The following is a 13,223-nucleotide window of genomic DNA, read 5'->3' on the forward strand; positions in this document are numbered from 1 at the left end:
TTGTCGGCAATTGGATGTTCGGTAGTCAATCTTCATGCACAGATAATTTCAGGCAACATACGGAGTAGTTCTTCAATCTGCAGATGGCTTCTCCGACTGGCTCGCGGTCCGATTAACCTGGGACACTATCTAATTATAGCAAGGAGGCGGCGCAAGCCTTCAGGTACATACTACTACTTACTCCGTACATGCATGTTCTCCAGGGTCTTGATGACTTGACCCCTACAACCATCTAGACTACTATCTTCATACTTTTAACGATAATCCGTAAGTAACAGACAACCAAAAGAGTATTTGGGAAAACATCATCTTATCCTATTTACGCCAGTAGACTCCATGCAGTAGAGATCCACTTCACACAATTCCATGATCTCGATCACCCGCTGCGCAATACCCGACTGTGGCCTCCTTCCAGTCTCTCAATCCCGAAGGGGGATAAAAAAAACAAATAGGTATGCGACCAACCCGCAGTCAGGACAACCCTTGATCCTGCATGTTTTCGTTCTAGGCGTGCAGAACCAATATCTATGATGCCGAACCCGAACAGCGACATCCCCATGGAGAACCAATCCAGCGCACAAACAGAATCATCATCCGGATCTCAATCTCTGCACAGCAAGCAGGCAACCACTTTACTCCATGGAACATTGGCTCTTTGGACGTCGATCGCCGCTTTATCAGGGTCCGGTCTCCTCCCTCTCTCTCTAAGTTACCCTCCTGACGACAGCGATTCTGCGAGGCTGAGCAATGTCTATCAAGATAGCGTCCATGGCAGAGTGGCTCTTCTTCCGAAAGCATGGAGAAACTGGTCGCTTATTCGAACTCGGCATCGGAAGTTCATATCCACGAAGACCTGGCCGCCCTGCGTGCGGTTTGAGAAACATTAAGAGGCTGTAGCCTACGCTGCGATACAAGAACATAGATATAGGAAGACAGGAGATGATGAGGGGAGAGAGAGTGAGGGGAAAGCAACTTATAAAGAAGCCCGATGGTCACGGTCGAATAGAGTTCACATCCAAACAGCTAATCGCACCGCAGAATCACAAGCTGCGAGAAGTCCACAGCACTCTTCTCAGATAGTGACATCAATTCTTCTCTCCTGCCAGCAAAAGCTACTACTATACTCTCCAAACCACACACACACACACACACCCCCACACCAAACGAAATGCGCATCGCCCAACTCCTCGCTCTCAGCGGCCTCAGGCTCGCAAGCACCGTCACTTTCAGTAGAGACCTCGACCACAACGACGTTCTTCCTGTTGGGATGTGTGCAGCCCCGTCGTCAACATCACGCATGCCTGCGACGCCCGCACCGACAACGATCGCGCAGAGCTGCAGTGCATCTGGACTGGGACCGCGCGGATACTTTGATCCCGCTGTGCGAGGCCTGCATTGGGGAATCCCGTACCCAGCATCATGATCATGATCACCATGACGATGACAAGGACAATGACAATGACCACGATAACGACCCTCATGATAATGGTAAGTCAGCGCCCTCGTATACACGCAGGAGGTATATACCACCAGGAGATTAGGTGAGATGAGGGGTAGACAAACATCAACTAATCCTTCCCCCCTCTTCGGCGAACTCGAACACACAGATGCATACGATATACTACGAACATCATGCTCTCTCTCAACCACAACTTGGAACCCCGCGGCCGCGACCTCGACCTCGACCACGGGACGTTCCGCAGCCACTGCTACTGGCGCGGGCGGGGTGTCGACTGCTGATACTGCGGGAACCAGTGGTGGTACCAATTGCGAGCGGTGCGACTGGTGCGACTGGTTTGGCTGCATCTGGTACAAGCTCGCTCTCTCCGATAGGAGCCCGAACAACTGGTAACGCGGCGCCGGGGATAGTGGGCCTAGGTGGTGCTGCTTCTCCGGCGGCTGTTGTCTGGGTGGGAGCTCTTGCTTTCTTGTGAGGAAGGAGTGCCGGAGTGGTAGGTTGGAAGTGAGGGAGTTGAGGACTATCGCTGAGTAGATGGATTCATGAATGATGGACCATGGGTGATGATCTTGGTAGAATGGCTGTGATTTTACTTTTTTTTGATTATGCTACCTATGCTTCAAGTTGCTTGCTGATGTAGGTGGTCTTTTGGGTGTGCGCTGTGAGTTGTGATGTTATTTGACTGATGAGATTGAATTGAGGTCTTGGGGATGAGGTGCCTTATACTTGGTAGAAAGAAGCTTATTTTCTGCGAGGTTTATATCTGCTTGGAGGTTCAAACTCCAGCCAGAGACATACTTGCCCTCCTAAACACTACACTATTCTGTGGGAATGGTTATCATGAGTGCAGCAAAACTTCAGCTAGAAAGCCACAGATTTTCGGTAGTCAAGGCGAACAAGCAAGTAGTCATGATTAGCGAGTCATTCTGAGTGGGAAGAGTTCGATTGATTGTCCACAGACACTTTGGCGCAATATATACATAGCAAACTGATCGTACAATTCAGCACGTTACCCCGACAATACACCCACGAACCACTTTGTGATTCAACGCCCATGCGGAGAGTGAAGGCCACTGAGTTCAGATGAGCGCACGTAACCGCGGAGGAAAAGAAGACCAATCATCGACTACTGGGATACCTACAACTCACCAACAGCGATGACCGCTATGACATAATCGCTATATGTACCACAAGCCCTAGATCCATGTAGACGTACCCAATGTGAGCTCTCTCGCGGAGTCTCCGGTTGAAAATCCCCATATCGTGGAAAATGAGGGTCAATCATACCTATCATCTTTAGCTCTGGCAACAACGCATCTTTCCTATCTATCTATCATCAATTGTCTTAAGAGAGAAGCGCAAGGCATGCAGATATGATCGTGCTCGCCATCTCCTTACTCCTCCTTCCGTACAATCACCACGGAAACAGCGGAGATGACATTGGACTGACATGAGATGGATTAAAGGGCAAAGTCAAAGAAAGATCACCGTCCACGGGTGTTATTCCTCTTTTTCATGGCGGACGGGACCACGGAACGGACAGTCAACGCAAGGGTTCCTCCCATCTTTACTCCGTATCATGCAGGATAGGCGAGGTGGTCCGGATCAGGAAAAAGGAATCTGACCCTTCATATGTATGTACGGTACATACATCCAGCAGTCACGCACAGGATAGGACAGTGGCTTCGGTGAGTGTATTCATGTGTATGTGTTGTTGTTGGAGGGCTGAAGGGGAGCGATCAACCCTTGCATGGGCGAGGTCGGTCTGTACTCTTGGTGGTCGAGTGTGGCATTTGGAACGATCCTGTCTGAACATTTTCTCGGTGAGCATGACTGTTGTAACTTGGTTGCTATTTGGTTTCAAGGGGGTAGTAGGAGACAAAGGGTCACGGTATCTCGGTGGGGTGAGGGGGGATTTATATGCTATTGCTATGCGAATAGAAGGTTTGCATTGCTTGTTGGGTCATTACTGGCACCTCTATCGAGGGCAGTGTGGTACAAGACTTCGACAGATTGATTGGTTCTTTTGTCCTCCCTTGTTGGCGAAGAGAGAAAAATATCTCAAGTGGCAACTCCTCCGTAGCAGCTGGCAATTGGGAAGGTCCAAAATGATGGATCAGGTGGCTTACATACTGCATTGCATTAGCCCCATCCTGCACAAACCACAACAAAATGTAAACACTGCCGCAACTCGTACCAGAACAAGAAAACGGAAAAAGAGAAGGGAGAATGCATCATTGCCTGGAAGTCTGTACGGATCATAAATTGAAACCCCCATGATTGATCCAAGAAGTGATTCTTAGGCTTACTTCCACAGGCGAGGTGTCAGAGCGGAATTGTTTGTTGCCTGCAGCGCATCATCTGGCAGAGCCAGCGTCGACACAGACAGCAAAAAGAAACCACTTGTTTCATATGAATGACCTAAGTTGTGGTCATGTCGGCGACGTGTGATTGGCAGGAAGGTGGGTGCCGTCAAGTCAACAATTACTTGTCTTCAACCCACCAGCCAGGAAATCATACACTAGATGATGATCTTCACCTCCCATTGTCGTTTGTATGGCACAGATTGCCCTTGACAGGAGATGTGAGGCGCAGGGTCAGATGCTGGTTTACTCGAGCTTTCTGGTAGTAAAATAGTTTTGAAGTAATGAGAAAGACCTGAGCCCACGAGGGCGAACAAAGGAGAAAGGAATTCGACGAAAGCTAACGGTACTGGAGCATTTGATCGCATCTGCTCTCTTGATGAGTGGAAAAATTTCTTTCAAAGCAAGAATCCACAGATTTGGCAGGGAAACTGCGAGCTATCCTGTATAACTAGAAGGTGCAACTATTTCAGCTTGCTTTACTCCATACACCACCACGTGAATAGGACAGCACAGCCGTCAAGTTAGCAGCACATTCGCAAAGCACCTTGCTGGCTTGCACTTGCACGCTTCCATGTTGATACTGTCAAGTCCCGTTCATGTTCACGGAAGGCGATTGGTTTACCAGAGCTGGTCTTGCCCCCTATCTCTGTTACCGCGGAGGCTAATGACTGTCAGTCCCATAGTAAGAATTATTAATCCATTGAGCTTTCCCAATCAGCGATGACGATAAATCACTAGTAGGACCATGGTGTCGAAAAGGCTCCATTCCAATTTCCTCAAGTGGGTAGAGCAAACCGGCCTCCAGTGGATTGGGAACAGACTAAGAATATTCTATGGAAGCGCTTGCGAGTTTAGCTCATGTCGGGATCGCCCATGGAAGCTCCCCGGCGAACAACGCCACGGGACTGGCCCTGTCTCGATGAATAAATTACCCTGAGGATGGAAGACCCCTCCTCCAGAGGTAAGTGCGAGGATGTGTGGTGGATACAGTGAGCGCTTCGCCGAGGGAATTATTACTAGTAGGAGACGGAGACTAGTTTTTAGTGCTCGCCTAGAAGACTTCTTTTCTTTCTCCTCCCTCTCTTCGGCCTAACCAGGGCAGGTGCCAGTTTCAACCGGACCGCGGGCCACTGCATGACAATGGGAGGGATGACAGTTAGTCGGAGGATCCCGTGCACTGTTGCTGGTGCTGGTGCTGCTTCGAGGGTGGAAAGTCGACAAGCGGTAAAATCTGATATCTCCGACAAACAGGTTCTGGTGACACTCTAGCGGCTTCTAGCTTGGAAGCGTTAAATCCCAAACCGCCAGATATTGGGCCAATTCCCCATAATAAGCCAGAATTCGGGGACTTGCGGATCCTTATGGCGTGTATACCGACCGGTATGTGGTCGACTGTGCTTTCACTGCTCTAGTGGCCTTGCGGGTTCGGGTCTTATCGCGAGATTTTCCTTCTGACCGTCATTTTGCTGGAGCCCAGTAAGATTGTTCCAGATTCGCTTCTTGTCACCAAGTGTCCACTCGCTGCAGAAAGGGGAAAGGCTTGTCAGTCCGGAAACCCATTTGCAAGACTTACGCTCCTTTATCGATGAGGAAAGAGTTCGTTGCACATCTCCGTTGGCAACACTCCGTCCAGGGGAGACTCCTCCGGGCTCCGGGACCCCGTAAACACTTGCGTGTCATGTAAATGACGCAGGAAAGAAGAACAATTGCTTCGGCAGTACGGAGTAGAAAGCGATAAGAATAGCACGGAAGATAATAATAACAGTGATAATGTGTCTGTTCCGGAATTCGAATGGACGGATGCAGGGTAAATAGACTGTATGGAGTACCGCTCATCAGGGGTCGGGGCTTGATCCCGACTGACAGGTATGATTTTCGGGGCTCGCTCCTCGCTAGTTGCTTCTGCGTTCAGTGGACTCGAGACCGACCAGGTTGTTTGACCATGCATGTGAATCATTATTTCTTTCAGAACGCGGTTGCTTCTTCTCTTCAAATTCGAAGCTCACTGACGACGAGGTAAAAGAAAAGGATCAAGCTGCCAGAAGCTTGTGTGGGGCATTCCTCTCCTTTTTGGCTCGTTTTATTTTGACTTTTGGACTTTGATTCGATTTTCATTCATGTTTTCCCAGGAAGTATTGAAGCTATAGGGCATGTGTTTACCCACCAAAAGGCGGATCCCAACCCACCGTATCTAGTCTAACTACGTACGGTGTTCGGGAGCAATAGGGACGCGTCGAACTGCAAGCTTGCACTTACACCATTTCCCCGAGTAGGGTGCGCTCGGGAAGGAAGATTTGCAAGACAGTTGACAAGACTTGCCACCTATGTGATGAAGTGATGAATGAGGGTCAAGGCAGCAAGATGGGCAGCTATTCATCGCCGACGCTTCTCACCCCCTCTTTCACACGCCTCCCCTCCCCAAATTCCCCGATAAAGAAAGGAGGGAACGATCTTCGGACCGATGCGTCATTTCTGATGACAGAAAATTTAATCCCAAATTGACACTTCCCCCCTTTGACGGAGAATTATTCCCCTATAGCCCGAGGGAAGTAAGTTGAAGGGGAAGGGGGAAGGAGAGGGGGTCGCTGGGGGTACGAGGCGGGGTGCTGTGTTCTCACGTTGGTCTCTCTCTCAGGGACATCCGAACACGATGGCAGGCTGAAACACACACATCGACAGGAGAACAGACCGGATGGCGACAATCGCTTGACGACGCAGCAGGGGTAACCGGAAGATGACGCGGTGGGAGGCATGGCCATGGGGAAAGCTCTATTTTCCTCAGGGGGATAGGGTATTACAAGAACAAAAGAGAAGGTTTCAAAAACAGTCATAGTGGCGAGAACCGATGATTAAATGCAAATCTCACGGAGACGGATGGGCCAAATTCTCGTCATCATCCCCTAGGTGATTTCATGCTTCATCTCTCTCTCTCTCTTCCTTGAGACACGGGACCGTCAGAGCTCAGGGGCCAGCAGTGAGTGCAGACAGTCCAGCAATGCAGTGAGCAGCAGTGAGTGGTAATGAATTTAGTGCACTCAATAAGACAATGGCTGTATGCATGAATCGACTATTGTCAGTCATCCAACGATTGCGAGGAAATTCTAATTTGCCGATATATCTGGTGCCTGAGAGCACCAGACCTAACCTTATACAGTAGATTCAGGAGGTTGCAAGTGTTCTTTCAATTGTGGTCAACCCGACAGAAACGGCTCTTCCGTAATTAGTAGGGATGTTTGGTGGTGGCCAGACGATAGTCAAACAACTTGGGTAATTAGCCGTAGTTGGGTTAGTCCCGGATGGACGGTACTGGGCTCGACTCTATACCTTCTCTGTGCACTTCCCCAATTTTATTTCTCCTAGGTCCATTAGAATTAGTCGTAGTATTCTTAGTAGTATGCTCCGTAAACTACCCTGAGATGTGAGGTACTTAAGTACTTCGCCCCGTTCCTGAGAGGTTCGATAGATCTCGTCCGCCTATTTCCGTATATGCTACCGCTACCGATTGTGTTTATCTACTACTAACTGGCTTCTCTGAGTACACCTGAAGTCTACTGCTACTACTATATACTCCTCCTCCTGTAAGTGCCACTGATTTCCTTTGATGAACTGTTGATCTATACATGTTGTATACATATATATATCTATATTGCTTTTTCCTTTCCCTGGTCCCAGCCTTCCCATTATCCATGGTCTAGCATCATCTTGCAGAACAGCCCCGATTCTGGATTTCAAGCCTGCATCGGCCAACCACCAATCATCGTTGCTTGTCTCATCTGGGCAAAAGCCTCGGATTCCTCCCATTATATTTTGAAGTTGTGTCCACCACCTCTCCCAACGTTTCGTGAACGATTGCTTTTTTTTCTTATCAGCATTTGCCACTTGAACGAGGTCTGCGAAAGCAAAGAAGTGCTCAAGAAGTTCCGAGGAATTGGAAAACACAAGCGAAAGTGAAGGAGGGTCGAGAGAACACCATTCACCACCCTCCCCCCCCCCCCACCAAGCAGGAGGATACTATCGAGTGACCTCATTTGGTGATATCAGAGTTCTCCATCGCTCCGTCCAACCTCCCTTCTGCTTCGTCTCAAAGCTTTTCCACCTTCAGCCTCAACCCAGAAAGAGGAAGAAGAGGAAGACGGGGAAAGACAACCAGAGGGAGCATACACAAGACCCATCTCAAACTGCCAGCCAGAACTGGAGGAAGTGGAACGAGAAAGGGAAAAGCAATCCCACACAAGTCTAGCGAGCTTTCTGTCCGCTGAATCCACTCACTGGATGCTCGCGATCTTCCCCGTCTCTTCGTCCCGTCCCCCATTGGCATTCATTGGCACTTGCACTGCGGGAATCCCTTCATCCCATTCGTTGCGGCTTCTTCACTTTCTTCCCAGTGTTCAATTCTCTTGAAGTTTCATTTTCTTTTTTTCTCCTGCCTGCGCCTTGCCTCTCAATCTATTCAATTTCATTCATCCGTGCCTGGGTGATCTCCTTCCCCCGGACCACTGATTGTGAGCACACCCTTTTCCTCCTTCTCCCAAGCATTTTGCATTTGAGTCTGTTGTGAGTCTTGGATTATATCATTGCATTGATCTCTTTTCTTTTCTTTTTTTTTTTACCCACCTGTACAGGGAAGCAGGGCCGCAGAGGAAGAGGAGGAAGAGAAGGAGGAAAGAAAAAAAAAGAGATTGAAGACTAGAACTAAGCGGCCGCCGGGACTTTTTCGACGTGCCGTCTGGAGGGCGTGCTTTGTTTGCTCTGGTCTGGTCTCTTGCTTTCTTTTTGCACTGCTTTTGCTTTGCTTTGCTCTGCTCTGCTTTGCTTTGCTTCTGCTGCTCTACTTTTACACTTTGCTGCTTTCCTGCTCCCCCTCTCCCCTCCCCCTTCCGTCCTGTCCTTTCTTCCTTTTCTCCTCCTGCTGGACCACCTCGTTCTCTTTTTCTATCCCTTCTTTTTCCTCCCCTCATCACCACCACTATTACTCTTCCACTTCCTCCACCATCTCGGGCCTCGTCTTGTCGTCGCCCCCTCTCCCTTCCTCTCTCACACTCGCCAGGTTGTGACTCCTGGTGTCTTCCTCAACACCCACCATCCACCATCCACCATCACACCCTTCTCCCCCCCCCTCCCTCCCCACCCCCCACTCACCCAGGTAGTGGCAATTTCTCTTCTCTTTTTCTTTTCCCTTTCCTTTTGTTCTAATTGTCTGTTATTTTCCTTTCTCTTGTCATCTACATCCATTATATTGTTTTTCTCTTTCCCCTCATCCTCCAATTTCCATTCTATTCTCCTTCCCTGTTCGTTTCTAATGCCCTTAGGGAAGTGGGAAGAAAAAAGTTTCCTGAAACCGATTTACGCCTGAGGATTCATACGGCCATTGATGACCTTTTCGTCACGAAATAATTAGTTCGCCTGCGATTTAGCCTCCTTGTCGCTTTTTCGCATTTCTTCTTTTTCTCTTTTCCCCCTTTCAGTCGCCCCGTCTTGGGTCTTCCCCCTCCGTTGGTGGTTGACCTCACTTTCGACCGTTCCCTCTCGAGTTTCGGACTTTCGCACAACTTGAACATCGTCTGTGATCTAGTCTCATTAGGGGCATCAACTGTTACTGGGGTACTAGCGCCTTTTCGGTCGCTCCTATGTTTGAATAGTTCCTTCCGACTATCGGCTTCTCATTGAACGAATCGTTGTGTGGTGGATCTCCGTGCCCACATTCCTCGGCTTGGTTGTTTCTTGGGAATTCACAATCTCTCGGTCGCCATGAGTTATCAACAAGCTCAAGAAATGTATCACGACAACTCTTCGGCGCGTTCCCCTGGTTCCCAGCGTCATCAGCAACCTCTGCACCGCCAGCCGTCGCGCCAATTTGACGCCTACGGTCCCATGCCAGTGAATCTGTACGAAGACTCGATGGCTCGCTATGATTCTGGTCGGCTGGAGCGCCTGAACTCCTCGTTGCATAATAACTCATATGCCTACGACTTGGCTGGCTCTCAGACATGGAACCCCAATGGTTTCGCTAACGCCCAGGCATTGGGAGGCATCCGATCCGCCTCGGCCAGTCTGAAGACCACCTCGCGCACTGGCCGAGCTGGATTGCCCACTGTATGTACCGCCCACCCCGATCGGTCTGCTTCCCGGTTGGTCTCACTGATTTTCATCTCATTAGACGTGGCTTGATCAGCAGCCCGGCATCCCCAGTGGCTTTTCCAACCTTGGCCCTGGTCCTCTCCAGGGCAACGCGATGCGCCAGGAACCGACCGGCCCTTCTGAGGCAGATGATGAATTGATCCCGACGGCCATAGTCATTAAGAATATCCCATTTGCCGTCAAAAAGGAGCAATTGGTCCAGCTCATGACTGAGCTCAACCTGCCACTTCCCTATGCGTTCAACTATCATTTCGACAATGGTGTCTTTCGAGGACTGGCTTTCGCCAATTTCACCTCCGCAGAAGAAACTGCGACCGTCATCGAGGTTCTGAACCATTTCGAATTGCAGGGCCGGAAACTCCGGGTCGAGTACAAGAAAATGCTTCCTCTGCAGGAGCGCGAGCGCATTGAGCGTGAGAAGCGCGAGCGCCGTGGTCAGTTGGAAGAGCAGCACCGCCCGATGGCGACTTCGCAGCTGCAAACCCAAAGCTCTATGTCTTCGCTTACCTCACACCTTCCCGCAACCTCTCCGTCACCCGTGTCGCAGCGGGGTCAGAAGTTAGGTAAGATGCCTGCCATTGGGCCCCCGCTATAGTGTATCGCTAATGATTTTGCGTCGCTTCACAGACGTCGATTTGAATGACAGCACAACGCTGTCATACTATTCGCAACTACTTCTCTTCAAGGAGGACACTGCCCGCGATTCCATGGTGTTTCCGGCCAACCTTTCGCCTATTCAGCGCCGTACGGTCCATACTCTCGCCCATAATATGGGACTTGGACACGCATCCCGTGGGTCAGGGGAACAACGGCAGGTTCAAGTCTTCAAGGTCGCACCTGGTACTAATGTGAGCCCGCCCTTGTCGACTATTCCTGCTCCGGTCCAGCCCGTCGAGACGGCGCGTCGGGGACTTAACCGCGCGGCCACCATCGATTTCAGTGAGTCTCGGGGCGACGGACCCACCCCTTTCAGCACTTTGCGCGGACAGCCATCCGGCTTTCTCGGCGTTCTGGACTCCCCCGGCAACTTCGGGAACACGCAGAACCTGCGGGCGGCGAAATCGTTTGCCGACTTGCGCTCGTACACGCCCTCACCCGTGCCCTCTTCTGCGAGCTTTCCTGCCGCATTGCAGTCGAACGGCGCACGGATTCAGCACTACGATGGCACTGCCAGCGGCACGTCCAACACTCCTACCTTGACGTCTGCCCCGTCCGCCTCTTCTCTCGGCATGCAGCGTGATGATAGCCTGTTGGTGAACAGCCTTGGCAGTCTTGCTTTGGGAACTGGGATTGGAGGGCCGAATGCGAGCCCGCGGAGATTGAGGGGTATGTTTTCTTGGGAGCAGCCGGAAAGTCAACCCTCCAGCGCTGGTCCCATTGGTAGTAACCGATCCATCGGAGTTGGATTTGACGGACAGTCACAGGAGCGCATGCCCATTAGACAGCCGCGAGGCCCGATGCCCGAAAAAGGTCCAGGATTCCGACGCCCGACCGGACACCAAACGCGTGGGAGTGACGAGTTGCGCACCAGCTCCGGAGTGGAAATTATTGTGGAGTAAAATCAATTGATGGGAGACGAAGACGACGAAACTTGTTAGATTGCTTTGCCGCAAGATGCATACGACTCTTATATCACGAGGCCTGATCCTGTTCTGCGATTACTGGCTCACGATTCGATGAGGGATGACGAGATGACACTCTACCGAGAGAACCACAAAAGAATATTTCTCTGATCTAGCCAAGTTTAGACGTTATTTTTGGGGCAGCCCAGCAGGCACGCTGTTTGAACGGACTCTTTATGTTTTCTCCTTGCTACGCGGAACATTCACATCAGAAAAAAAAAAGGAAATCGCTGAACTTTTGAGACGCGGGCGCCTTGCATGCAGAATCATCACTATCTACTCCAGATCTTATGACCCCTGAAGCTCGATCAAGTCGTGTCAGTGGAAAGCAAGATAAAATTTCTTTATTTTTCGAAAGAAGACTACGAAGGACGACACCACAGAGAAGGAAAAGACCTTTGATGTCTGTCATATTGGCAAGAGAGATGATGACTTACTACTAGCATTTGCATTTTCATCATTCTATTCCGTTCTCCTTTTGTTTGTTTGTTTGTATATGGGGCGATGTGCATCAATTAATGTTTCTTTCTTTTTTCTCTACTCATTCGTCGCCCTTTTCTCTCGCTTGTACGTGGCTTGTTAACACACAAGCTCACACACTTGCTATGTGGTGCGGTTGATCTGGTTGAACCGGATCCTCTCGCAAACCCGCATACACATCACCTGCATTGCGCCTGTTGCCTGGTCAGCTCTTCTGGATCAAAATATCTCGCACGGGGCCTGTCCGCGCATATGTAATCCAGTTACTATCATTTTATGAAACTTATCGCATGGAAAACCCTCGAGAAGGGATATATGCAGTTCGTGAGGTTTGTTTCCCGAGGAAAGAGAACGGTTCGGAACGGGTGCTTGCATTCTGTGCTTGGCTGCTTGAGGAGTTCTGTTTTGATGCCAGGGGCCACAGATGGGTGGATGTTTTGTTTGTTCATATGATCGACATGACTTTGTCTGTGTACTGTATTAGCTATTCATCTTGCCTTGTCTTCCATTGCTAGACTGTAGAGGACTATCGTTGAAATGTGTTTGTTCGCCTTGTATTCTAGGGTCTTGGAATGCTACGGATAGATCTCATACCCATCTAAGAATCGTTCTGTCGAATTCTACCTGATGGACTGTATTCAGTGTTCCAGAAATTGTCCTTGGCTTTGCAGCGGCACCGACGGGCAAATATAGATCAAGAACCCGCAGTATGTAGATCTAGTATAGGGGTAGTAGTAGTCCGTGGAAACTCAACCACATTAACTATAGTTGACTGAGTTTAGAGGGAAAGCGATCACTCTCCGACCAGCTTGACTCCCGACATCCAAGGGAAGAACCACTGCTCGGGGGACCCGGACGTTAGTAAGTGCTATATATATCTCCAGTCCCTTCTGGCTTTTTTTTTACCTCTATCCGCTTTCTTTTTCCGATCGAATGAAATAATATGCCATAGTCACTATCGTCTATGCCTCCTCTCACGAACTGATGCACTCTTACTACCTACTAGACATCATTGTGATTGTCATTTGTGCTCGATTAGGTGTATAACCATGGTCTCGCGATATCCCATCCATCGGATACAGACTGCCTACTCATGATTTGAAGATCTCTAGTCCTTTGACCTGGAGGACGGAAGAAATCCCAATCAGCGCCCCGACT

General features: G+C 49.8%; 4 protein-coding genes across 4 annotated transcripts; 3 read left to right on the forward strand and 1 right to left on the reverse strand.

Annotated features, from left to right (window-relative positions):
• Positions 1–1,168: 1,168 nt before the first annotated feature.
• Positions 1,169–2,185, forward strand: BP01DRAFT_389108 (putative GPI anchored protein; the record flags this gene model as incomplete). The annotated part of the gene is made up of 3 exons (XM_025577888.1): positions 1,169–1,269; positions 1,334–1,488; positions 1,608–2,185. 3 exons carry the CDS (start codon positions 1,169–1,171, stop codon positions 1,850–1,852), a joined length of 501 nt encoding a protein of 166 aa, XP_025434470.1. The 3' UTR covers positions 1,853–2,185.
• Positions 2,186–2,837: 652 nt separating this feature from the next.
• Positions 2,838–3,930, forward strand: BP01DRAFT_149249 (uncharacterized protein). Its single transcript, XM_025570618.1, has 2 exons — positions 2,838–3,710; positions 3,777–3,930. The coding sequence occupies exons 1-2, from the start codon at positions 3,160–3,162 to the stop codon at positions 3,877–3,879; spliced, it is 654 nt and encodes a 217-aa protein (XP_025434471.1). The 5' UTR covers positions 2,838–3,159; the 3' UTR covers positions 3,880–3,930.
• A 4,340-nt stretch (positions 3,931–8,270) lies between these two features.
• On the reverse strand, positions 8,271–8,983 carry BP01DRAFT_149264 (uncharacterized protein). Its single transcript, XM_025570620.1, has one exon. It carries the CDS (start codon positions 8,781–8,783, stop codon positions 8,397–8,399), a length of 387 nt encoding a protein of 128 aa, XP_025434472.1. The 5' UTR covers positions 8,784–8,983; the 3' UTR covers positions 8,271–8,396.
• A 495-nt stretch (positions 8,984–9,478) lies between these two features.
• BP01DRAFT_149258 (putative R3H domain protein) lies at positions 9,479–11,658 on the forward strand. The gene is made up of 3 exons (XM_025570619.1): positions 9,479–9,918; positions 9,983–10,526; positions 10,591–11,658. The coding sequence occupies exons 1-3, from the start codon at positions 9,574–9,576 to the stop codon at positions 11,520–11,522; spliced, it is 1,821 nt and encodes a 606-aa protein (XP_025434473.1). The 5' UTR covers positions 9,479–9,573; the 3' UTR covers positions 11,523–11,658.
• The last annotated feature ends 1,565 nt before the right edge of the window (positions 11,659–13,223 follow it).

This window comes from Aspergillus saccharolyticus, assembly GCF_003184585.1.
Source record: "Aspergillus saccharolyticus JOP 1030-1 unplaced genomic scaffold BP01scaffold_4, whole genome shotgun sequence".
Classification (NCBI taxonomy): domain Eukaryota; kingdom Fungi; phylum Ascomycota; class Eurotiomycetes; order Eurotiales; family Aspergillaceae; genus Aspergillus; species Aspergillus saccharolyticus.